General features: G+C 40.4%; 2 protein-coding genes across 5 annotated transcripts in view; one reads left to right on the forward strand and one right to left on the reverse strand.

Moving 5' to 3' along the window:
• scarb2c (scavenger receptor class B, member 2c) overlaps window positions 1-5,139 on the reverse strand; it is a 60,878-nt gene extending 55,739 nt beyond the window's left edge. For 2 of the 4 annotated variants that reach the window (XM_059646404.1, XM_059646393.1), the window contains exon 1: window positions 4,908-5,059. In XM_059646404.1, coding sequence (XP_059502387.1) covers window positions 4,908-4,933 — 26 coding nt within the window. In that variant the 5' untranslated portion in view covers window positions 4,934-5,059. Of the gene's footprint in view, window positions 1-4,185; window positions 4,212-4,907 lie in introns of those variants that run through there. The other 2 variants (XM_048535666.2, XM_059646396.1) reach the window with 2 other exon arrangements.
• Window positions 5,140-5,182: 43 nt separating this feature from the next.
• The window catches only part of zgc:158260 (uncharacterized protein LOC571389 homolog), a 48,440-nt gene continuing 29,129 nt past the window's right edge, over window positions 5,183-24,493 (forward strand). Inside the window, exons 1-5 of the mRNA XM_048535680.2 lie at window positions 5,183-6,545; window positions 11,718-11,990; window positions 12,854-13,232; window positions 17,290-17,426; window positions 18,733-18,895. Of these exons, the coding sequence (XP_048391637.2) occupies window positions 11,797-11,990; window positions 12,854-13,232; window positions 17,290-17,426; window positions 18,733-18,895 (873 nt within the window). The 5' untranslated portion in view covers window positions 5,183-6,545; window positions 11,718-11,796. The remainder of the gene's footprint in view (window positions 6,546-11,717; window positions 11,991-12,853; window positions 13,233-17,289; window positions 17,427-18,732; window positions 18,896-24,493) is intronic.

The following is a 24,493-nucleotide window of genomic DNA, read 5'->3' on the forward strand; positions in this document are numbered from 1 at the left end:
GTCAGCACTGAATAACTAATGCAGTGTACTAGATGAAAGAAGTTCAATGTACGTCACACCTGACAGGTGAATTTTAGGCACTAAAATTTTCTCCTGATCCTCAGGACCATGATATGGGCCCCCACATTGACCTTCCATGCCATCAAACTCCACATTTGGAAAATCATCAACTGCCATTTCATAACCTTTGAAGTGATGACCTGAGTAAGGTCGATCACTTCTTCCCAGTAATATTTTGTATGCACTAATCCCTTCTTGATATCCCAAGTCATTTTCCAACACTTGTCACCAGTTCATTTTTATCTGGCACTTTCCTGTGCAAGCCCAAGGAATGCCTACTTTCTTAATCACTGCTTCACTGCCGATGTGAAATGGATGCTAGTGAAGTAGTTTCAACCCACTTTTATGTCCCCCTGAGTCCACGGCCACTAAAACTGCTTCAATTTATCAGGTTTTAATATTTCCTATTCTAATTCACTCTTCCGCTAAACTCACATCATAGCTTACATGCATCATTTTTCTTTAAATTCTCACTATACTTTCCTTCGTTTCTGGACATATTACTTCTCCTTTACCCATTTTCTGAACCTCAACAATCGGATTTAGTGGACATTTCTCCCTGTATTCTCCACCCCATTCCCCTTGGTCTCTCTTTCTTCCCTCCTTTAACCATATTTTCATATATATTGTTAATTACTAAATCTACAATGTGAGGAGAGGATTACACTGGAAAGATCAACTGTCTTGTGGTCTCTCCACAAATGCTCCCCTGGTTCTAACATTCTCAGATTTAATTTGATTTCTAACATCTGCAGTATTTTACTTACAAATTACATTTAAAATAATCCTCTCCTATCACTGGAAGAAAATACTGCAAAGAAAGCACTAGTAAAACAATAGAAAAGCCCTTACTTCAATGTAATTGTCTGCATATCTCGCATCACATTCAACACAAAAACATATTGATTAAACCAAAACAGTACCAAACCAGAACAAGTTTGCTCCCATGGTGTTCTTCAAGTTTTATATCTAAATCAAGATAAAGGAACTTAGCAGAGATTGGATAAACTGTTATTAGAGATGGAAAATCACAATACTTGAAAATATTTAAAGTTACATCAAAACATTAGATTTTCAAACATTTTCAAGATCCAATGAAAAGTTAGAGAGACCCACTGAAACTGAAGGGAGAGCTCAACTTTGCAATTTTTATAAATTACTCCCTCAGTAAGAGATTGGATTTTGAATTGGTGTTGATAACCAACTAACTACTAACACTGAGCAGATAATTCAAAGTAGCTTGGGAAGTTGTGACCACAGTTTATTCATTGACTTCAAAATAAAAATTCTCACAATGTCTGATTAATCCTGGCTCATGAAACAGGAACAGCTTGTCAGAGAGAGCACAAGTGCAGATCTTTGAGTTACTACAATACAATACAGTATCTTGAGAGCCTATTACCTAACTCATTATGTCATGCAACATTCTGAGACAAACAACATTAATATTAGTGCACACTTGGAATAAAGATTCACACAGATAAATATTTTCCTCAGATTCATGATGAGAAAAACATCAAAGTCACTTTTAACAGTTCAATTTAGTGAAACTTCCTATTCTCCACAGTGCTCTGACAGCACTAAATCATTTTAAAGCAGTTGATATCTTAGAGCTGGGTGCCTCATAGAACATCTCAACCAAATATCCAAATTTTGACGAAAAGCATTGGCAAGTTAGTCAATTATGGGAGGCAAGACTATCGAGCCCGATTCTTTTCCCAAGACAGACAGACACACACTTACCGCTTACCAATGATTAGAAAATTAAAACTTAATCTAACCTATTTTAAAAGAACAATTGTAGTGGCACTACCGTTGACCCTGCACCAATTTGAGAAATGCAATCCCCAGAGCTCTGTAACTCCTTAGATGAAATCTTGCTATGCTATTGAGAAGAACCTAGCTGAGTTTGCTTATTTTTATGCTGTCATTAAAAAAACTCCTTTCTATACTAATTATTGTACTTGTCTAGGTAGTTTAAGCCTTTATTAAAAGATAAATCGGTCAAACATAAGTATTTCCAGTGAAACAGCTTAACTTGGGAGACTGAATAAAACCATAAGTCAACTTTAAAGCAGGCACCAAAGTTAATTACTTTCAGTTTGAGAAGTAAAAGCAATAATGAGTCACTTTTGCCATAAAGATTAACTTCAGTGAGGTTTGTGGAGTGTGGTGCAGTAATATGACACGATACAATAAATCAAATGACTTCTAGACATGTTTCTTCCAAGACATGTCCCTTCACCAGTGCTTCACAAGCCTAGATAACTACTGCAACTTCTTAAAAATTATTTTTTCCCACACATCTAAATGATATCAAACATGTGGTCACAGCATCACTGGTACAATAAGAAAAAATCTCATTTATAATAGAATTCATTGCACAGTTACAGCATGAAAGTAGAAGGCCAAAGAGCCTAACATTTTATGCTCCACACAAACATACTTCTGCTCCATTTGATTTAAAACCATCAACATATTTTTCCATTCCTTTCTCCCTCGAGTACTTAAGTCAGTAAAATGCAAAATGAATGCAAGTTTTCTGATATTGTTTAGCTTTAGAGTCCGTTTTAGACCACAAAACATAAGATTTGAGAAACACGTTTCTAGAATTTTGGGAATCTAGGAGCCTAATCTATAGACATTCAGAACCTGGTGACATTATCTCCGTGTGTGAATACATTGCATCTCTTCTTTCGTATATAACGAGTCTTCCTCTGATCCCCAATAACAAAACTATCCTGACTTATGTCCGGCAGATACCAACAGAGTTTGCAAGTCGCCTCCCATGTACCCTACATTTCAAGCCAAAGTGCCATCAAAAATTAATAAACCAAAAGAAATTATTCTAAACTTCACAATTCTAACATACCGCTGCCTGACAAATATCAAATTTTTTTTTCTGATTTTTTTTAAACTAACATAGCCTCAACAGTTTTATGGCAAGAAAATCAAGTTCCATTTTGGGACACCATCATCATCTCAAGGATAATTAAGAATGGGCAAAAAGAATGCTGATTTTGACTCAACTCAAACAAATATAAAAATTTCACTATGAAGTAGTAATTCCTGACATTGCACCTAGATGATGCAACCTAACCTTAAGTTATGGAATCTCCCATGGTACAATTTTTTGCCTTCGTCCCACTTGTTCCTTACATTGCTTTTATTGAAACGTCCCTTTTAACATCAAAATCCACCAGAGCATGAAATTAATTATTTAAAAATTAAAAACAAATGCAAGATGGTGACAAAGAAAATTTAACAGGATCTATATTACTTAAGATGACAAGTAGAGGATTTGGAATTAACATTAAGTGCAAGTAGGCAACGCACAGCAGCTCAGTGATTAGCACTGCAGCCTCACCACACCAGGGACCTAGGCTTGATTCCACCCTCAGTCAACTACAGTTCTAAGCTCTATGACTGTCTGTGTGGAGTCAGCACATTCTCTCAGTGTTTGCATGGGTTTCCTCCCACAGTCCAAACTTGCGCAAGCTAGGTTAATTTGCCATGTTAAATTGCCCATAGTGTCCAGGGATGTGCAAGCTACGTGGATAGGTCCAGATGGGAAGCTCTTTGTAAGGGTGGTGTGACTTGATGGGCCAAATGGCCTGCTTCCACATTGTACGGATTCTATGATGACCTATGATTAAATATCTATACAAAAATAGAGATGCTATTAGCAAAACTGCAATGCCTGACAATCAAAAATGTAAATATTAAGTTTAAGAGAGCCAAGTACTGAGATACTTAAAGGACATAGGTGTATGGAGTTAGACCACAGATCAGCTATGATCTCGTTGATTAGCAGAAGTCTCCTTGGGCTGAATGGCCTACTCCTGTTCCCATACTTACTAAAATCAGAGCGCTTTACGTAAAAAGCAGGAGAATGTTTTGCATGCGAGTACCTTCAAAAGGCAAATCGAAGTCTCAAGTCACAAGTCACAAAGTTATCCAGTTATTCTTTCCTAGGTTCTCTCTACTACATCCAATCAAAGGATTTTTTAACATCCTACTTTAAAACATGCCTACTATATAACTCAATTAGATGCTCGCACGCCACAATATCAAATCACATAAAACAGAAACAATTTCTGGAAAGGAATCAAAATTAATTCCGACTTTTTGTACATCCTCCCCCTTCATCTCTTTTCGTAGTTGCTTTCAGCTGCTCTCAAACACATTCTTTTCTTCTTATATTCTCCTCCTTCAGACTCTCCTAATCATTATTCCTCCTTCCACTTTTCGACCACGTTTTCTTATTAAAACGCTGCGCATTCGAGAAACATTTTCTGGCTCCGGAGTATGAACATGGACTGCTGTGGAAAAGCCATGTGTCATCCTTGACCATGACTCAACAGCCCAGTATGTCACAATTACACAAACCCTGCATATTACATTCACTCTCAATTGTACAAGCGACACATCAGTAGAATAAGAGGTAAAAGAATATTGAGGCACCTAACTAAATTATACTCTGTTTTTCAAAACGAAAGATCTACGGCATCAGGTCTTCGTCGCCAATTCCGCAAACACTTTCAATTCCAGACTTCTTGTACAACATGTTTAATTGGTAACAAACAACAGCAGTGTTTATATGACAGCTTTTATTTAAGCTTGGAGCAACGCCAATTAAAAGTATCCTTATATACAATGTTGAGTAGCTCATTGATGCAGCGGCCCCTGTTGTTAAATTCTACGCCTCAATATCAACCCAAAACAACTGCTGTTACACCACCGTGGACATCCAAAACATCAAACAGGCAAAAATGAGCTTGAGCAAAACGGACCTCCCCCAACTAGATGCAGCACAAATAACTTTAAATACAAATCCCAGGCCTTACCTTTTTAACGTACTTCTCGACAACATCAACGAAGACGTTAGTCACTAAGAGCGCAATGCTCGCTATTAAGAAAATAATGCAAAGAATGCCGATTGTGTAAGTGACTCCAGGCCGTACCCCCATTGTGGAGACTGAGAGGAGCAACAGAAACTCACGCAAGTGCCGCTGTCGCCAGCAGCAAATTGATTGACAAGCAGCTCAGAGCAATCCGCCCTGGCCCGTCCCGCGGCTGCGCCCTGCACAGACAAGGGACCACGCATGCGCGACCGCTTGTCCCGCGGGCAGGGCAAAGGTGCAGCTGCAGCAGTGAAGAAGTGCTTCGGACAGCAGCAGACGCTGGTTCACATTCTTAGCCACCGGCAGCAGAAGCTCCTGTCAGAAATGCGTCGACTAATAGGCGGTGCATTTGCAGCATTTTCTGTTTTCACTTCAGATCTGTATCATTCGCGCTGTTTTCTTTAAAATTCTGATTCGAAGACGTCAAGGCTCTGTATTTCAGTACTTGCTTACGAAGAGGTAGATGCAGACGGGTCTCGGCATTGCAAATCCTGCGGGATTGACACGAAGTCTGCCGGAATTAAAAATTCATCGTCAGGACCTCGTTTGCGGGGCAGTGGCCTCGTGGTATTATCCCTGGACTGTTAATCTGGGGACCTGTGTTCGAATCCTGCCAAGGCAGATGGTGGAATTTGAGTGTCTGGTTTGAATGAGGCTGACGCCGAATAGGCAGTAAATGCTGCCTGCACTCTCACCCCTGGTATGAATATAGGGGGGAAAACCCGAAATATGTTGTTCAGGAACATCTTTTTCATTCTCCTTGTGTAGTTCCAATTGGAGGTTGGTTATACAGATATTGGGGATTGCATATGGGATGATTTTAATTTGGCCCCTCACCAATCCAGCAGGGCTGGAGGAGAGGATGAGGAACCCCAGCACCTGGGCTCATCAAGACGACTGAATAGAGGGTGCTGCATCCCGGACAACATGTCTTGGACCTGTCTGAGATTCACTGGCAGAAGGGGTTGCCCTTCAGATGGATCACCATGATTTCTTACAATAGGAATTGTCGTCACTGAGATCAGTAAGGGTGAATATGCCCTACCAATGGTCCTCAAAGTTACACCTACCCTGAATTTTATTTTCTGGCTACTTTCAATTAGCTACAAGGTCTACTAATGTGCCAGTTTTCAGTCCACAGCTGTAGTAGGCAGATAACTAGCGTCCTGTTTGCCAGAAAAGTACGTCATGGTCTCCATTAGCTTCAACATTCAACAGAAAAGAGTACATTGTTCTGGAGCCATGGCTGACTTACATGCAGGACATGATTGACAGTGTGATATTGGTGGCCATTGAGCACCAAAATAAAAGCTCATTCAAGCAATAAATTTCAATCTCTGCATTGTCAATGTTAGCAGTTTGCTCTGCACAATTTCCCCCAGATTGTGTGTTATACATCGACATGATCTGCAGCATATTGCTCCACACTGCCTTGAAGGAAGACCTCCCTTTGGCAGAGGAAGTAAGCAGCAGCAGCAACAGGAACCATCATCAAATGATGAAAACCTTTGAGAAAGATGCAATCACATTGGGAAACAGGCACTCTGAAAAATCAGCATTTTGTAGCACCAGATGTAAAAGGTCAGCACATTCAACATTGAGTCAAAGTGGCTCGGTGGTTAGCACTGCTGCTTCACAGTGCTAGGGACCCAGGTTTGACTCCTCCATCGGGTGAATCTCTGTGTGGAGTTTGCACAATCTCCCTGTGTCTGTGTGGGTTTCCTCCAGGTGCTCCGGTTTCCTCCACAGTCCAAAGATGTGCGGGCTAGGTGGATTGGCCATGCTAAATTGCCCATAGAGTTCGGGGATGTGTAGATTAGGGGATGGATCTGAGTGGGATGGTCAGTGTGGACTTGTTGGGCCAAAGGGCCTGTTTCCACACTGTAGGGATTCTGTGATCTAGTCTGTGGATCCCCTGGGATTCTTTATATCCCGACCTGAGAACGTAGACAGACCCCTTCTGCATAACAACCCTTGTTAAATTCCTCATTCTGCCTTGAACATTGAAAACATTCTGACAATGTTGACTCAGATGTAACTGTGAAACTATTTTGAAGGCTAAGGTGGCTGATTATGATCAAGTTGATTAATGTCAAAAATAATAAATACGTTTTATTTCTGTCTTACCCAGATGTAGTGTTTCTCTTTCGAGAATGTTTTCTAACTCCTGTGACGTTCTCTTCAGTGAGCAGAGCAAGCTGGCATGTGCTCGAATCGTTGTGATGCTCCTAAGTGCTCGAGCCCATGAGGATCCAATTTCTAGTTGTTCCAGCTCAGTAGCTCATGTGTTGGCCCTGTGACAAGTATTAGTTGCTCAGGTTTGCTGTAATTCTGAAAGAAAGGATGCATCCTGCTTCCGTCACGCCACTACCTTCCCTCAGATTTGGGTCTCTTCAGTTCCATTGATCTATGGAAAAGAAGAAAGCAAAGGATAATTGAGCCCAGCAAAGCTGTTATCCATTTGATTGAGCAATCACTCAATTATACATTCTGACCTCTGGACGGCAGCTATTTTAAGCTTAAACCAAAGCTGCAGAGAATGTTAGCATGACGTCCTATAGACTGAGGGCCTGGCTTCTGTTTATCTGAAGCTAATCATAATTTTCAGGGTGGAGTGCAGAGTGTGAGATAACATCACTGAGGCTGGATAGGGATTCCTTACCTCAGGTTTCATTGTGAAACTACTGAGCATAACTCCTCATACCTCATCCAGTTGTTTGTCTGAAGTCCACAGTTATCAAGCCCTTAAATTCTTTATCTCTCTCATCTTGGTCAGAAGGAGCACTGCCTCATCACTTTGCCACCAGAAAGGTCAGGGATTAGCTCATAGCTCAGTGATTTCACTCGGCCTCTTGCAACTTTGCCCTGAGAGCTGTGACAGAGTATGCCAGCGTGATCTCTCCTGGTCGGCTCTTGCCAGCAGTCATTACTGTTGTCCACTGTATTTTGCTAGGTGCCGACTCCTCCAGCTCATTAACTGTCCCATATAGACTGTCAGTGTTTGAACTGGTGTTTGGGAAGGATGGAGCTCCTTCTCAAAGAGAGTTTTGATGCCTTGCAGGATCCTTCAGGAAAGAAGAGGGAAAGTGAGCATTTTCAGGTGTCAATCTGACCTCCAGTCAGAAAATCATCCTTCCGTAAATACCCTCTGTCTCCTGTGACCAAGTCAATTTTGTATCCAATTTGCTAACTTATCATGGATCCCATGCAATGTAATCTTCTGTACCGTCCGACTATTGTCAAATACTGTAGTAAAGTCAACTTGGACAACATTTACTGCCCTACCCTCATCAATCGTCTTTGTCACTTCCTCAAAAACCTCAGATTTGTGAGGTAAGACCTCCCCTGCAAAAAGCCATATTGACTATCCTGACGAAATCCATTCTTCTCCAAATGTGAGTAAATCCTCTTCCTAAGAATCTTCTGCAATAATTTCCCTATCACTGATGAAAGATTCACAAGCCTATAATTTCCCAGATTATCCCTGTTGCCCTTCTCAAAGAAGTGAACAACTTTGTCTAATCTCCAGTCTTCTGACACCTCACCTGCAACTAAAGAGGATGCAAAGATCTCTATCAAGGTCGCAGCAGTCTGTTCCCTTGTCTCCTTCTGTATCCTGGAATAGATTCCATTAGGCCTTGGGGATTTATCTATCTTAATGTTTTTCAAGATACCCAACACGTCGTCCTCCTTAATATTGACACACCCCAGAATATCAACAAACCCCTCTTCTAATCTCACCATTGTCTATGTCCTTCTCCTTAGTGAATACCGATGCGTAGTTATCCCACTTCCTCTGGCTCCATACATAAATTCCCATCTTTGTCCTTAAGTGGACTTATCTTTTCCCTAATTCTCCTCTTGCTCTTAAGATTCTTATGAAATGCCTCGCAACTCTCCTTAATCCTACTTGCGAAGGACATTTTGTGGCACCTTCTAGCCATCCTAATTCCTTTTTTAAGTTTTTTCCTGCTTCCTTAATATTCCTCAAGGACCTTGTTTCATTTCAGTTTCCTAAACCTTACATATGTTTCCTTTTTCTTTTTTACTAAACATTTGATATTTCTTGTTATCCAGGGCTCCTGAATCTTGCAGCCCATATCGTTTATCTTCACAGGAACATGCCATTCCTGAACTATGATCAACTGGACTTTGGAAGATTCCAATATATCAGATATGGATTTATCCTCGAACAGTTGTCCCAATCTAATTTCTCCATTTCATGCCGAATACTGTTGTTAGCCTTCCCCAAGTTTAGCAATTTCACCTGGGGACCAGTCTTAACCTTCTCTATAACTATCTTAAAACCTATGAAAGTATATTCACTGTTCCCTAAATACTTTCTTTCTCCTTTGTGTATTTGTAAAGCTTCCCCTTATATATAACCGTGCCAGTTGTGATAGTGAGTTCCTCATTCTAACCACTTTGATGTAGAAATTTTCTTATGGACTCATTCATGACAATGATCTATGGACCTGGCTTTGGTTTTCCCTGCAAATGGAAGCTTTTCTCAACATCTACGATGTCAGACCCCTTCATAATCTTATGGTCACCTTTTGAATATTTCTAGAGAAACAAGCCTACTTTGTTAGTTAATTTTTTCCAAATTGATATAGCCTGTGATTTATGTTGTTATCATGGTATACTTTTACAACTTCTTCAGTGTCTCTAATCTTTTTTGTTACACAAAGATAGTACTGATCATATATAAAGTGCGATTCAAGATGACGTAACTTCACTGCTTTTTAATCCTTTCCCTTCACAAATGAAAACCTATGCCTTATTTTTTTGCCACCTCATTTTTGTCCAAGTAAATTGCCACTTATCATATTTATCTACATTATAGTTAATTTGACAATGATACTCCCATTCTGAAAATGTATTAATGCATTGCAGTATTTTTCTTTAGTCCTTCTCCATACTGAAAATACTCCTTAAATTGATGTCATTCATTGTTTTTTTTCCAATTTCTGAATCTAAGTTGTTTATGTAAATGGTGAACAGCAGTGAAGCCTGCACTGATCCTTGTGAAATGCCATTTCCTGCCTTTCACCAGTATGAGTGACAAAGGGAAATAATGAAGATAGTGTAGTTGATATTGGGTATGGAGGCCTTAAACAAAGGGTTGGTTCAGTTGTTTCACGTTGTTCTTAATAATACCAACAATTCAAGTTCAATTCTCAATCTGACTGAGGTAGACTTGGGACTTGCCTCTTTGTCCTTTCCCTGAGAGAATAAGGCAATGGAAAACCACCAGTGACTAAAACTGTCTGGAAAATAGCTCAGAACAAAGCATCAGACAATGATACAGGGACCTACTTTCAGGCAAAGCACACATGGAATTGAAATCTTAAACATTTAAACTGTGTCTATGAAAGCATTTGTTGTTTATTCTTTTTCATCCTTTGTAACAAAATGACAATAGATCATCTTTCATTTCTCTGGAGAGGGAAGTGTCATGATAATACAGCAGAACCCCACAGTATATATGGACATATCAAATTTTTAATTACAGTATGTGATTTTTAAGGTAGACTGATACAGTTAAAAAGTCATCTGTGGATGTATATTCACTAACTAAGTGGTAGAGTCCTGTGTTGGCCCATAGAATGTCACACCTGTACAGAGTCAGGGAAACTTCAAACTTCAGAAAGACTAAAAAGGAAGAGCTAACAGAGGCTGATTACCCAAATCTCTCTCAGCAGATGGCCATATCTGTAGTTTACGTATTATCCCTTCAGGGATAACAAGAAGTGCGGTTAAAAGCAAACTACAACTCTGGTCTCAGTGTTTGGAAGTAACATCCTAGTGTGCTATGGAGTTCAAAGCTTTAAGGATGGCCAGTAAACATTCCTGCACTGAAAGTAAATGAAGGGAAAGTACTCTCTCACACTCGGAATGCTGCCAGTCAGATGCTGTCGAAAGGAACAGAAAGGAATTACAATCAACATGCAAAGTGAAGCATCTCAAAATTCACTGTTCAATTTCCTGTGTCAACATTACCAGTGACATCCACTGTGATAGCCTCAATGTTTGCCCATCAGCTATTTAGGAATGATTCAGAAGCCAATTTTTTTTTAAACTTCTATCCATTTTTGACTCACTTCACATGTCTAATCAGTGTGTGTGCATCCAGCATTAATATTTTTATTGCATTTGAGTAAATAATAAACTCACTCCTGTTACTTCTAGAAAGCCTGGTTAATTCAGCTCCTTTTGAAACATAGATTCATTTGATCTGAGAGAAAAGTATTCACAAGGGAAGGGATCCTTTATATCAAAATAGTCTTTGCCTAAAGAGGGGAAGCCAGTTCATCGTTCCTCACCTCGAAGCTTAATTTGGGGCATCCTGCCTTAAATGAAAGACTTCAGTGATGCAGAGAGACTAGATAAACTGCAGCTGTTCCCCCGAGAGAAAAGAAGATTAGGGGAAATAGGAGTGAGGTGTTCAAAATTCTGACTGAATTAAATGGCTTCCACCAATCAGTGAACTTGTCACCTGCGCGTGTATTTAGGACAAATTAATCTGGGGAGACAAATAAACATTTTTATTCAAGAAATTGATAGAATGGAATGCATTGCCTGAAATGATGGAGGAATTATTGTCCATAGTAATTTTCAAAATGTAACTTAAAATATGGTTGCAAAAGGAGGATAGTGCATGGCTATAAAGAGCAGGGGAATGGGATGATTTAACTCTTTCAATGACCCAGATCGTCCTCTTGTGTTGTCTGATCATGTGTTACTCCTCAGTCTCCAGACATTGAGCTGGCCATCCGGTGTTTACTGCGACTACAAATGGGTCTCCTAGCAACTGTATTGTTTACAATCGATGCCAGAATCGGAGGGAAGTCAGGCGAGGCCAGTGCAAACGCTGCTTTTGCGATCTGCTAGTGAACAGTGCCATTTGGGAAAGCAGAAGTCCCCCTACCCCCCAGCCATGGCCCACAAGTACGACACGCTTCTTGCTGGAAAATCCGAGTTCAGCAAAACACGCTCAGACAAGCCGCCACTTCCCCAACCCTGGTAAGTGGTTTCCTTCCAACTGGTGTTCCGTACCGGGGTATGCCAAGGCACTTTATTGCAGTAATGGTCAATTTGTTTATTGAGATAACAAGCATCGTGCGAACTTAGCCTACAGGGATAGAGTTCCTGCTTACGTGAAGGAAGAAGTTGAAGTGGTGCTGTACCAATTACAATCTAAGAACACACCTTTTTGGTTGCATTTCCTCGCGGTTATTTGGAAAGAGGCAACTTTATTCTCTGAAAAGGGCTGTTAGATAGAATTTGGGGAAATGATTTTGCAGAAGGGAGGGGATTTTTTTCCCAAGTCTCGAAAGTTAGATTCTAGGTATTTATTTTGAACAGGGAGATTTTATACAGCACGAATGCTCCCAGTTTAATATAAAGGGTATATATGGCTGCAGTTCTGAAAGAACTTCATTACTTTACTATTAAAACACATGAAGATCACTGCGGCAATGGTACGTTTTGCCTCTTATTCCTATTCTACGACTCACTCTGCATTTCCACTTCACTAATAAAGTGCCATCTTCCTTCACTAAGCACACTTCTGTCTGCCTAAGGATCCAAAAACAGGATACAATTAATTCCATCGTCACTATGTTGTTCTCCACTGAGTGCATCTACATCCAGTCGGAAAGGCAAAGCCCGGGTCCGTGCTTATCCTTTCACTTCTATTGTTGAAAAAGACGATGTGCCACAGAATGTAGCTGATACTGGAGGGGACATAGCATTGATTGTGAAGTTAAGACTCTAAACATAATGTGTCCTTTAAATTCAAGTCTGTGGTTTTGAGGAAGAGACACAATATAGTGAGGCACAGCTCCAGGTAGTGAATGAAACTGAAAACTTACTTCAAATTGTAGGTACAAGGAGAGGCTAAAGACGAAGTACCTCAAAAAGAATCAAACCTTGTCGTCTGACGCTTTGAATGGACGTCGATGGCGTTTCTTGAAAAGTGGGCTAGATGATTTCCGTGATGGCTATCCCCCTCAGACACAGGAAGATTTAGCCATAATACGCAGTGTGAAGGGTGCTGGTCTTCGTCCCTTTCTCTTGAAGGGCACAGAAACTTTCAAACCTGCTCAGAGTGTGTCAAAAAGGCTTACTAAATCACAGATATGTTTTTCCAAGTTTCTACCATTACAACAGACGAGGAGGGAGCAGCTGGAAGAGATTGAATATGGCTTGAGTCAGCATCCATTAGCTCTTTATCCACACCTGGAAGAAGGAATACGTCCAGAGGTAGGAAATAACTTCGACAAAAAGCTGGCATTGTCTAATGTTGACTTGCTTTTTGGGTCTCTGATGGTCTCATCTCCTCTTTCTCCTGTTTTAGTCAAGTGAGAAAAGTCTTAATGTCTTCCCCTTTTGACTTCTGATTCAAACAGAGTGTTCACGATTCATCAAGGTTCAATTTGCGCATTTAAAAAATAAGATTCTGGCTATTTTAACTAGTTTAAAATTTGACCCTGGTGTAAGTGGAGCAGTATCTTGAGGGGGCGGGGTCGGAATTTCCATGTGTTTTTTTTTAATGTCTGTCAGGCTATTTTTGGATGGAATTGCAAAATTAAAATCACCCTATGAAATTATTTAAAAATTGTGCAGAGCATATCACAGATTTGCCTGATGCAGACAAAAGTTGCTTTTTCTGCTTGGATCAACTCATGTATTTATCTACTTATTCTGTAATTTAGGTGAAAGTAAAGCAGCCAGTCATATTGTTTATTTTTTAATGGTTCCAGCTATAATCTTAGGTTTCTGACCTTACTTAGTAGTTAACATTTGCACCATAATCGCATAATGTTTAGATCATTTGTGATGAGATGGCTAAACCTTCCCATAAGGATATTTCCATAGAGTCATACAGCACAGAAAAAGACCTTTCCTTCCAACTTGTCCATGCCAACCAAGTTTCCCAAACTAATCTAGTCCCACTTGCTGGCATTTGGTCCAAATCCCTCTAAACTTTTCCTGTTCATGTACCTGTCCAAATGTCTTTTAACTATTGTAACTGTACCTGCATCTACCAGCTCTTCTGGCAGTTCATTCCACTTACAAACTACCCTCAGATCCCTTCTAAATCTTTTTCCTCTCACCCTAAAAATTAGCGCCCTCGTTTTGAATGCCCTCTCGTTTTATGTCCCACCGGAGGGAAAGAAATCCTTGCTATTGGCCTCATTTATGCCCCTCGTGATTTTATAAACCTCTATAAGGTCACCCCTCAAACTCCTTATAACTCAACTCTCCAGTCCCAACAACATCTTGGTAAATCTTTTCTGAACCCTCTCCAATTTAAACATACCCTTTCTATAGCAGGATGACCAGACATGTACACAGTACTCCAAAGTAGCCTCACCAACATCCTGTATATACTATCTTAACTGCTAACACCAATGTGCTATCTTTATAGCTATTCTAAAAAGTCTGAGCAGTGAAGGCAAGCCTGCTAAACACCTTCATAACCACTCTGTCTATGGTTACGTAAATGCAACTTTCAAAGAATCATGTACCTGAAACCCCTTGATGTCTATGTTCAGCAATACTACGCAGTGCCCCACCATTAATTGCAAAAGTCTTGCCTTCGTTTGCTTATCAAAATCCAAACTAAATTCCATTGTCCATTCAGCCCATCAATCAAATTGATCAAGACTTCTTTGTAATTTTAGCTAACTGTCTTCACAGCCCACTGTACCACCACTTTTGGTGTCATCTGCAAACTTACTAATCATTCTTCTAAATTCGCATCCACATTATTTACATAATGACAAACAAATGTGGACCCAGCACTGATCCCTATGGAAAACCACTGACCTCGGGCCAAAAAAACCCTCCACCCAAAAGCCACTCTCTGTTTCCTACCGTTAGTCCAATTTTGTATCCAGTTGGCAAGCTCACTCTCAATCCCATGTGATCTGACTTTACTAATTAGTTTAGCTTGCGGAACCTTGCAAAGGCTTTACTAAGGTCCATGTAGACAACATCTACTATTCTGCCCTCATCAAATTTTTTAGTTACATCCTCAAAAAACTCTATCAATTTTGTGAGAGACACAATTTTCCATGGATAAAAACCATGCTGACTACCCTTAATCAATCCTTGCCTCCCCAAATGTGTATATATACTATCTGTCAGAATCCCTTCCAACAACTCACACACCACGGATTCACCAGTCTGTAGTGCCCAGGCTTCTCCTTACAGCCTTTCTTAAATAAAGGCAGAACATTAGCCACCCTCCAGTCATCCGGCACCTCAGTTGTGGTTGTAGATGACACAAACATCTCTGCTAGGGGCACCACAATTCCTTCCCCAGCATGCCATAACATCCTGGGATACATTTTATCAGGTCATGGAGATCTGTCCACCTTTATGTTTTAAGACCTCCCCTACCTCCTCTGTAATGTGGACTGTTGTCAAGATGACAGTACTTATTTTCTCGAGTTTCCAGCCTCCATTCCTTTCTCCACAGTAAAAACTGATGTGAAATATTCATGTATTATTTCTTCCGTCTCCTGTGGTTCCACACGTAGATGTCTTCATTTATCTTTGAAGGGTCCTATTCTCTCCCTAGTTGCTCTTTTCCCCTTAAAGTCTTTAAATTATCTTTATCCTTACCTGCCAAGACTATCTCATATCCACTTTATGCCTTCCTGACTTTTCTCTTAAGAATAGCTCTACATCCTTTATACTCTTCACCAGATTCACTTGATTTCAGTTGTCTATACTTAATGTATGACTCCTTCTTATTCTTGACTAGAGCCTCAATATCTTTATTCAGCCATTGTTCCCTACTCTTACCAGCCTTGCCCTTCACTCTAACAGGAACATAATGCCTTTAAACTCACGGTATCTCAATTTTGAAAACCTCCCACTTTCCAGTCATCCATTTAACTGCGAGAAGTCTATTCCAGTCAACTCCTGAAAGTTCCTGTCAAAATTTGTCTTACTCCAAATAAGAACTTCAACTTTTATACAAAGGCCTATCCGTTCCATAACGATTTAAAACCAGTTGAATTGTGATCACTGGTCCAAATCTGCACCCCTGTTAACACTCAGTCACTTGCCCCACCTTGTATCTCAAGAGGTCACGTTTAGCTCCTTCTCTAGTAGGTACATGTATAGATTTATAGAGAAAATTTTCTTGAACACTTTCAACAAATTCCTCACCGTCCAAGCCCTTAACACTATGACAGTCCCAGCCTATATCTGGCAAATTAAAATCCCCTACGATTACATTCCTATTGTTTTTACATATATGTGAAATCTCTGAATGTTTTTGCTCCTTAATTTCCCACTGATTATTGGACTACAAGCCTCACAATCCCATCAAGGTAATCAGCCCCTTCTCATTTCTGAGTTTCACCCATGTAGCGTCATTGGAATCCTTCAGAAATATCTTCCGTATGTACAGCAGTAATGTTTACCTTAATCAGAAATGCTCCCCCCCCCCACCTTGCCTCCCTTTCTATCCTTCCTTTGGCATCTAAACCCTGGAACACTGAGCTGCCAGTCCTGTCCCTCCCTGAGCCATGTTTCTGTAATAGCTGTGGTGTCCCAGCCCCTTGTTCCCATACACACGCTGAATTCTTACAAGTTTCATGCAAACAAAAACAAAATCTCTCTCTGGAGCCATCAACACTTCCACAAGCATGTGGATAGGCCTTTCCCACAAACTTCATCTGATCCAATCTCTTCTTCCTCACATTTGTTTGCCTTTTGTAAACCATACAAGTTCTAGTCATAGCTTTAAAGTAAATATTTTCTGCTTCTCTGCTAGAAAATCCAGAGGAAAATCACAAGAAAAATCTCCACCTCAGAGTAGCTGCAATGTCTGCATCACTCTGCTTTCACCATTTTTAAAAAAATGTTAAGACATATAAGGAGTTTCCCCTCTCAGTGAGAGTCTTCCCTCTCACTGGCTCGCTAATATAACCCCACATTTAGACATGTTAACAGACGCCATGGCTTCTGCAGGTAAATTCTACATGTGTAAGAGAGACCCATCATTATTGAGTGGTTCACCCTAAAACTACGAAAACCGGTAGTGAGGGCTTCAGTCTAAGTGCTTCACTCAAAAAGGTGGCTTCAATGCCAAGAGAGTACTTGCTTGGTACTGCAGTGGAATCTCAGCCTAGACTAAACACAAATGCTGATGTGAGGTTTGAACCTACAGCTTCTTGATCCAAGACAGCACTACCACCTGAGCCAATCTTCTGTCCACTGATTATCTATGAATAGCCACAAGAAATTTATAGCTGTTGCACGTGTCTGCAAAAGAATAACCAACATATTTTCAATCCAGCTCTTTGAGGTAATTGTAGGTCTGCTGGACCCTGAGATGCTATTGTCTGACAATATTTGTGTAGAAGTACCTGATGAAAAGAAGCAGACAGTTATAAAACCAAAAGAGAAGACACAAGGCAGAAAATGTTTAGAAAAGTAAGTAGCACTGTTCTGTACTCAAGAGTCCTTAATTGAAGTATAAATTTTCAATCAGCAAATGATAAGACTCTGAATTAAAACTAAATGTTCAGCTTATTCAGTACAAGCCAAAAAGGCCTGTACTCTCTATAGATGCTAACTGACCCAACTTGCAATTCAAACCTTTTTTGCCTGCTAAAATGTCACCCTCTATTTGATATTCTGTTCTATTATCATGTATCTCCTTCTGTGCAAGCCTTTTCAGGGCCCCGGATAGCACTGTAAGTTGGTTACAGAGAAGGGCTGCAGAAATCACTTTCTCCTTCTCAAGCAACTTGGCTGATATTCGGGAATTTGGGATCTTCTCAGTCATTCGTCACAGCTTCAGTGAAAGATATCTGGGAAATCCAGAAAATGCAGTGTAGATCTTTCACTGAAATTCTTAAATGTAATTCTGCACAGTACTGCTTAAAGAAATCAGAGGTTTGAAAAGACACGGTACTGAAATTCCTGTGTTTGGGGCAGAGCAGGGGCAGTTTGAATGGGTGAGCCAGAATGTGGGATGGACTCCATCTCTGTCAGCTGTCTATCCATTCTTCTGTATGTGCAGTTTTCAGTATCTGACCCAACATCTTCTCTATGGGCTTTACCAGAGGAGGATGATCTTGCAGTAACGTCCTACCAGTTCTACCCCAAATTGCAAGATGCAGGCAGATGAGAGGGCTATAATCTTACTACATACTGGCTTACTAAAGGCAATTGATTGGAAAGTGATTGACTGCTCTTGAGAATGTTTCACCAAGTCATTTTCTCAATATTGTAGGAATCCTCAGGTAGAATGGCTGAAACCCTGTAACTCAATAATGTGAAATTCATGGCCACTGGCAATGCAGACACTCCAGTCATGATAGAGTTAGTGCACATGCTCACATAATGAATTTACATAATTTTTAGTACCTGCTTTTTTTAACTCAATTCCTGCAGTGGATCTCTGTGCGTAAGGAACCATTAGTGAAGCAGATATAATGGTATACAAGGAAGATGGAAGGGACCAGAACAGAAATTGACCTTTGCATCCCTGTTGGTAGTTATATAAAAATTGATATCATAAACTCACATGCCCATTCAGTTTGTAAAGTATTCCAAAACAATGCATTTTTGCCTGAAACATGACAGAAGAGTCATTCTTGGAAAACTAAATTCAGTGTAAATCATGTGTTTAAAATATTCTTATTGTAGGTATCAAGTAATCAGCCATAAAAATCACATGCTACTTCTATTGGTACATACAGTTTCAATAAGCATTGGTACTTGGCTTGTATAGCAATGAAGAACCAAAGCAGAGAAACCCCTATAAGTGGATCCTATCCAGAGGGAAACAGAAGAAGGAGGACCAGAAAACCAGTCGAAAATGGGATAAAAAAACAGGACAAGATGAAGAAATAAAACAAATAACAAAGGAATTTTGTGACTGGGTAGCTTCTCTGGTATGTAGAATTAACATATATGATTAAGATATTTAAAGTGTTGCAAAAGCATTCAAAAGACTATTGTTGATGAAGCTGTTTTTTGATTTACTGATCTTCTGAATCTGCTGACTGCTTCAAACAAAGACATTTTCCTGGAATGCTGCCTGCTGGCACATGTTCCTGCTATCTGTGATGTCCCTTTTGTCATGCAAATGCCATAGGGTGGCATGGTGGTTTAGTGGCTCAGTGGTTAGCCCTGCAGCCTCACAGCACCAGGGACCTGGGTTCAATTCCACCCTCGGGCAACTGTCTGTGTGGAGTTTGCACATTCACCCTGTGTCTGTGGGTTCCCTCCAGGTGCTCCAGTTTCCTCCCATAGTCCAAAGATGTGCAGGCTAGGTGCATTGGCCATGCTAAATTGCCCATAGTTTTCAGGGATGTGTAGATTAGGTGGGTTATCGGGCAATGGGTCTGAGTGGGATGCTCCAAAGTGCAGTGTGGATTTGTTGGGTTGAAGGGCCTGTTTCCACACTGTAGGGATTCTATGATAAATGCTTAGGAGACAGAATATATAACATTGACAAGAAGAATTGGAAACAGAAGTCATAAAAGACAATAGCAAGCAAAATAAAACCTTCACAGATTGCTGAATTGGTTTTCATCCAAAAAAACCTATTAAACATTGCATTCCTTATATCAAAACCTAGCAAGTCAGGAAGAAGAAATTATTAGTAGCAGATTATGCCGATTTATCTCTCACAAGCACACTTTTACTTTTAAGGAATTAGACTTAAAATTATAATTTTGTACCATTCCCTGAAAACATTTGTAGCCTTTTTCAACAACAAACCTCTGGAAATACATCTGTAAAAAATTGAAACTTTATTCTTCTCTCACAACAAAGTCTTTTACGTTCCTTCAGTGCACTTTAGGAAAATTTGTGCCTGCTGCCTATGAAATGAAAATCAACATTATATGCAGATATTAAGATGCTTGGAACAAATAATAAATCCTCAACAGATTGATGATGGTATACTCTAATACTCAATGTAATTAAACACGTTTAGTTGACCTTTGAAACCAGTGTAAATTCACATACTGAGAAAACTTATGGTTCAGGCTTGAAACAACCAGTTAAGATTTATTGAGAGAGATTTAAAACAAAATTAAATCATTAGCAGAGTGAGTGTAGTAATAGAATACTTGGGAATTAAATTTCCTCTGAACGTTTTCCATTCTGGCACTGTAATGTCAGTGGAAACCCAGTTACATGTGTTGTATGAAAGGAATTTCTGCCAAATTACCTTCAAACTATGGCAGCAGAGCATGAGAAACCTCAAGGAAATTGATTCTTATGATTTCTTACTGGTCCTTCAAGAAATTCCAAAATAATTAAGGATTGGCAATAACAACATTGCAACAGTGGCTACATTTCTGAAGTCAGTGTTTGGCTATAATGTACCACGAAACATACTGAGGTGCCTAATGTTGTTTTTATTCAGTATTTACTGAAATACTGCTTGTAGATGGTACACCCTGCTGCCCTTGTCACTGTTGCTGAAGGGTGTGAACGTTGAAGGTGCTTCTGGAAAGGCTGTTTTGTCTTGGATGGTATCAAGCTTGTTGAGTGTTGTCACCCATCCAGGCAAGCAGAGAGTATTCCATCACATTCCTTATGTCTTATCGATAGTGGACAGGCATTGGGGACACAAGTAATTTACTTGTCACAGAATTATTAACCTCTGATCTAGTCTTACCATCATAGTATTGGTATAGCTTGTTCAGTTCAGTTTCGGGTCAATGGTAGCCCTCAGGATGTTGATAGTGGGGAATTCAATAATGGTAATTCCATTTAATAGCTAGGTGCAACAGCTAGATTCTCTCTTGTTGGAAATGATCATTGCCTGGCACTTGAGTGGTGTGAATATCCCTTGCCATTTATAATCCAAGCCTAGATGTTATCTATGTCTTGCTGCATATGGAACAAGGATTGCTTCAGTAGCTAAGAAGTTGTGAATGGTGCTGAACATCATAAAATTGTCAGCAAATGTCCCCACTTCTGAACTTATGATGGAGGAAGGTTCAATGATGAAGCAGATGACGTAAAATTAGGCCGAGGGCACTACATTGAGAAATGCCTGCATGTGTATCCTGGGATTGAGATGATCAAACTCCAACAACTACAACCATCTTTCTTTGTGCCAGGTATGATTCCAACCAGCTGAGTTTTCCCCAGTTCCCACTGAGTGGTTCCAGAGGACCCCCAACTGAGTATCAGTGAGCAGTTTATTCTTTTGCAAATGCTGCTTCATAATACATTTGATGTTCCTTCCCATCATTTTGCAGTTGACTGAGAGTAAATTTATCGGGTAGAATTTGGCTAAGTTGGATTCATCCTACATTTTGTGCACAGGCTGTACCTGGGCTATTTTCCATATTGTCAGGTAGAAGTCAGCATGTACCCGTATTGGAACAGCTTAGCCAAGGGCCTGCTAACTCTGGAGCATAAGTCTTTGGTACAATTGTTGGAATATTGTCAGGCACTGTAGACTTTGCAGTATCCAGTGCCCTCAGCCAGTTCTTGATATCACGTGGAGTGAATTGTATTAGCTAAAGATACATCTGCAATGCTGTGGACCTCAGGAGGAGGCCAAGATGGTTCATCCACTCAGCTCTTCTGAGCTAACAATGGAACTGTTGAGAAGTTACAGCATATAAAGAGGCCATTCAGCCGACTGTGTCTGCACCAGATAAATAAAACAGCTGCCCATTATAATTCCATTTGCCACCACCTAGCCCTTAGCCTTGAAGGTTACTGAAATCCAGGTACAGATTCAGGTTCTTTTAAATGAGATGAACACATCTGCCTCAACCACCAAACTGGCCAGTGAATTCCAGACACTCACCACCCTCATAACTTCTTTAATCCTTCGACCATTCGCTTTAAATCTATGCCCCTGATAATTGACCTCTGTGTTATGGGAAACATGTCTCTCATATGTGCTCTACCCAAGCCCCTCTTTTTTTTTTGTACATCTTGCTCAAATCATCCCTCAGTGTCCTCTGTTCTAAGGAAAGCACACTAGCTTAACCAATCATTCTCCTTAGCTGAAATTTTAGAGTCCTGGCAAAATTCTTGTAGATATCCTCTCTACTCTCACAAGAGTAATTATGTCTTTTCTGCAATGGGATGATCAGAACTGTGTGCAAAACACCAACTGTAGCCCAACCAGCATTGCATATAGAGATAGTAGGAACTGCAGATGCTGGAGAATCTGAGATAACAAGGTGTGGAGCTGGACACAGCAGGCCAAGCAGCATCAGAGGAGCAGGAAGGCTGAGGTTTTGGGTCTAGACCCTTCTTCAGAAAGGCCAAAGAGATTACGAGAAGTGGGAGAGAAATCCACTGAGGTTTTTACGGAGGGAGGAGGGTAGCTTCTTCAGGGTAGGCATCCTTAGAAAAGGCTTCACAGTGAGGTTAAGATAATAAAATGTGAGGCTGGATGAACACAGCAGGCCCAGCAGCATCTCAGGAGCACAAAAGCTGACGTTTCGGGCCTAGACCCTTCATCAGAGTGAGGTTAAACTTGTTTCAGAGATAGTAGGAACTGCAGAATGCTGGAGAATCTGAGATAACAAGGTGTGGAGCTGGACGAACATAGCAGGCCAAGCAGCATCAGAGGAGCAGGAAGGCTGACGATTTCTGAAGGGTCTAGGTCCGAAACGTCAGCCTTCCTGCTCCTCTGATGCTGCTTGAGCTGCTGTTTTCATCCAGCTCCATACCTTGTTATCTCAGTATTGTACATAGTTTGTTTTCATTCCTGTATAAGATATGGGCACCGCATGCAAGGGCAGAATTGGTTGTCCATCCTTAGATGCCCTTAAAGTAATTGGCTGTCCAGGTCATTTCACACGGCAGTGACAATTCATAAAGATTGCTGTAGGTTTGGACTTTCAAATAGACCAGACCAGGTAGATACATCAGGCAACTTTACTGAACTAGATGAGGTTTTACATTAATTGGATATCTGGCTAGTTTTCTGTCCAGAATTTGAATACATTTAAGTTTCACCATTACCGTGGTGGGATTTGAATCTTGTCTCCCAAACACTAGCCTGGGTTGCTGCATTTCCATCTAGTGGTACTAGCCCTGGCCATTGTATTCCCAGTTTGCAGCAATAGATAACGAGGTGTAAAGCTGGATGAACACAGCATGCCAAGCAGCATCAGAGGAACAGGAAAGCTGACGTTTCAGGATCTAGACGCAAAACATCAGCTTTCTTGCTCCTCTGATGCTACTTGGCCTGCTGTGTTCATCCAGCTCTACACCTTGTTATCTCAGATTCTCCAGCATCGGCAGTTCCTACTATCTTTGCAGCAATAGACCCCTGTTTTGGTATTCAAAAGCTTGTTCAATGAAAGAAAGATGCCTTTATCATCTTATCTGCCTGTCCTATTGCCTTCAGGGTCCTCTGGACACACTTTCTGCGCTCCTAGCAGAACCCTCCTGCTTATTGTGTATTTCCTTGCTTTGTTTGCTTTTCCCAAATCCATAACCCTGTACTTCTTTGGATTGAATTCAATTTTCCACTTTTCCTCCATTTCAACCAAAAAACTACATCTTCTCAGTCAACAGCCATTCTCTTTACTGTCAACATCCCTACCGATGTTTGTGTTGTCTCCAAATTTCCCAATCATTTTTCCCACATTTAATCTTAAATCAACACACCAGAATATCTAATGATCCAAAACAGAGGCTTTTGGAACACCACTGGAAACCACTTTCCACTCAGAAAACATCTGTTAAATATTACTATTTGTTTCCTGTCACTGAGTCAATTTTGGATCCAACTTTCCATATTCCCGTATATCCATGGTCGGTTGGTAGGAGGCACAGATTTAAGGTGAATGATGAAAGGATTAGCAGGGTCATAGCGAAACATCTTTCACCACAAGTATCTGGAATTCGCTGCCCAGTTTAATGGTTGAGGCAGTGTTTAGTTTTTCTGACTAGTCTACCCTAGGACCTTGTCACATTTCTTATTAAAATCCATGCAAACAAATTCCCCTCAATTACCCTTATTAATGCTCATTGTTACTGCCTCAAAAAATTCAATGAATTTAGTAAGACATGACCTTCCCTTAACAAGCTTCTTAACATGCCTCCTCGAGTAACAGCTAATTCTATCCTCCAATATTAATTCCAGTAATTTACCCACCACTGAGCTCAGACTGACCTGCCTGCAATAATTTGGCAGATCACTCACATCCTTTTGAATAATATTAAAAGTTTGTTGACCCCTAGTCCTCTACTACTTTGCCTGTTCTGCTGAACATTGGTGAATGATCCTCACAGCATCTACTGTTTACTCACTGGCCTCTTTCAGGATACATTTCATTTGGCCCTGGTGATTTATCAGCCTTCAGGAGATCAGTCTCTCCATTACTTCCTCTCTCATTATATTTCTAACACTTCTCCTCTTCAACTAGAATGTCTGCATGATTCCTCTCTTTTATGAAGATAAAGACAAAATACTCATTTAGAATCCTATTCACACCGTCTGCATCCTCAGATATGTCACTGAAAGGCCAAATCTTTTCTTACTTATCCTCTTG

The sequence above is a fragment of the Stegostoma tigrinum genome, chromosome 1 (assembly GCF_030684315.1).
Source record: "Stegostoma tigrinum isolate sSteTig4 chromosome 1, sSteTig4.hap1, whole genome shotgun sequence".
NCBI lineage: Eukaryota > Metazoa > Chordata > Chondrichthyes > Orectolobiformes > Stegostomatidae > Stegostoma > Stegostoma tigrinum.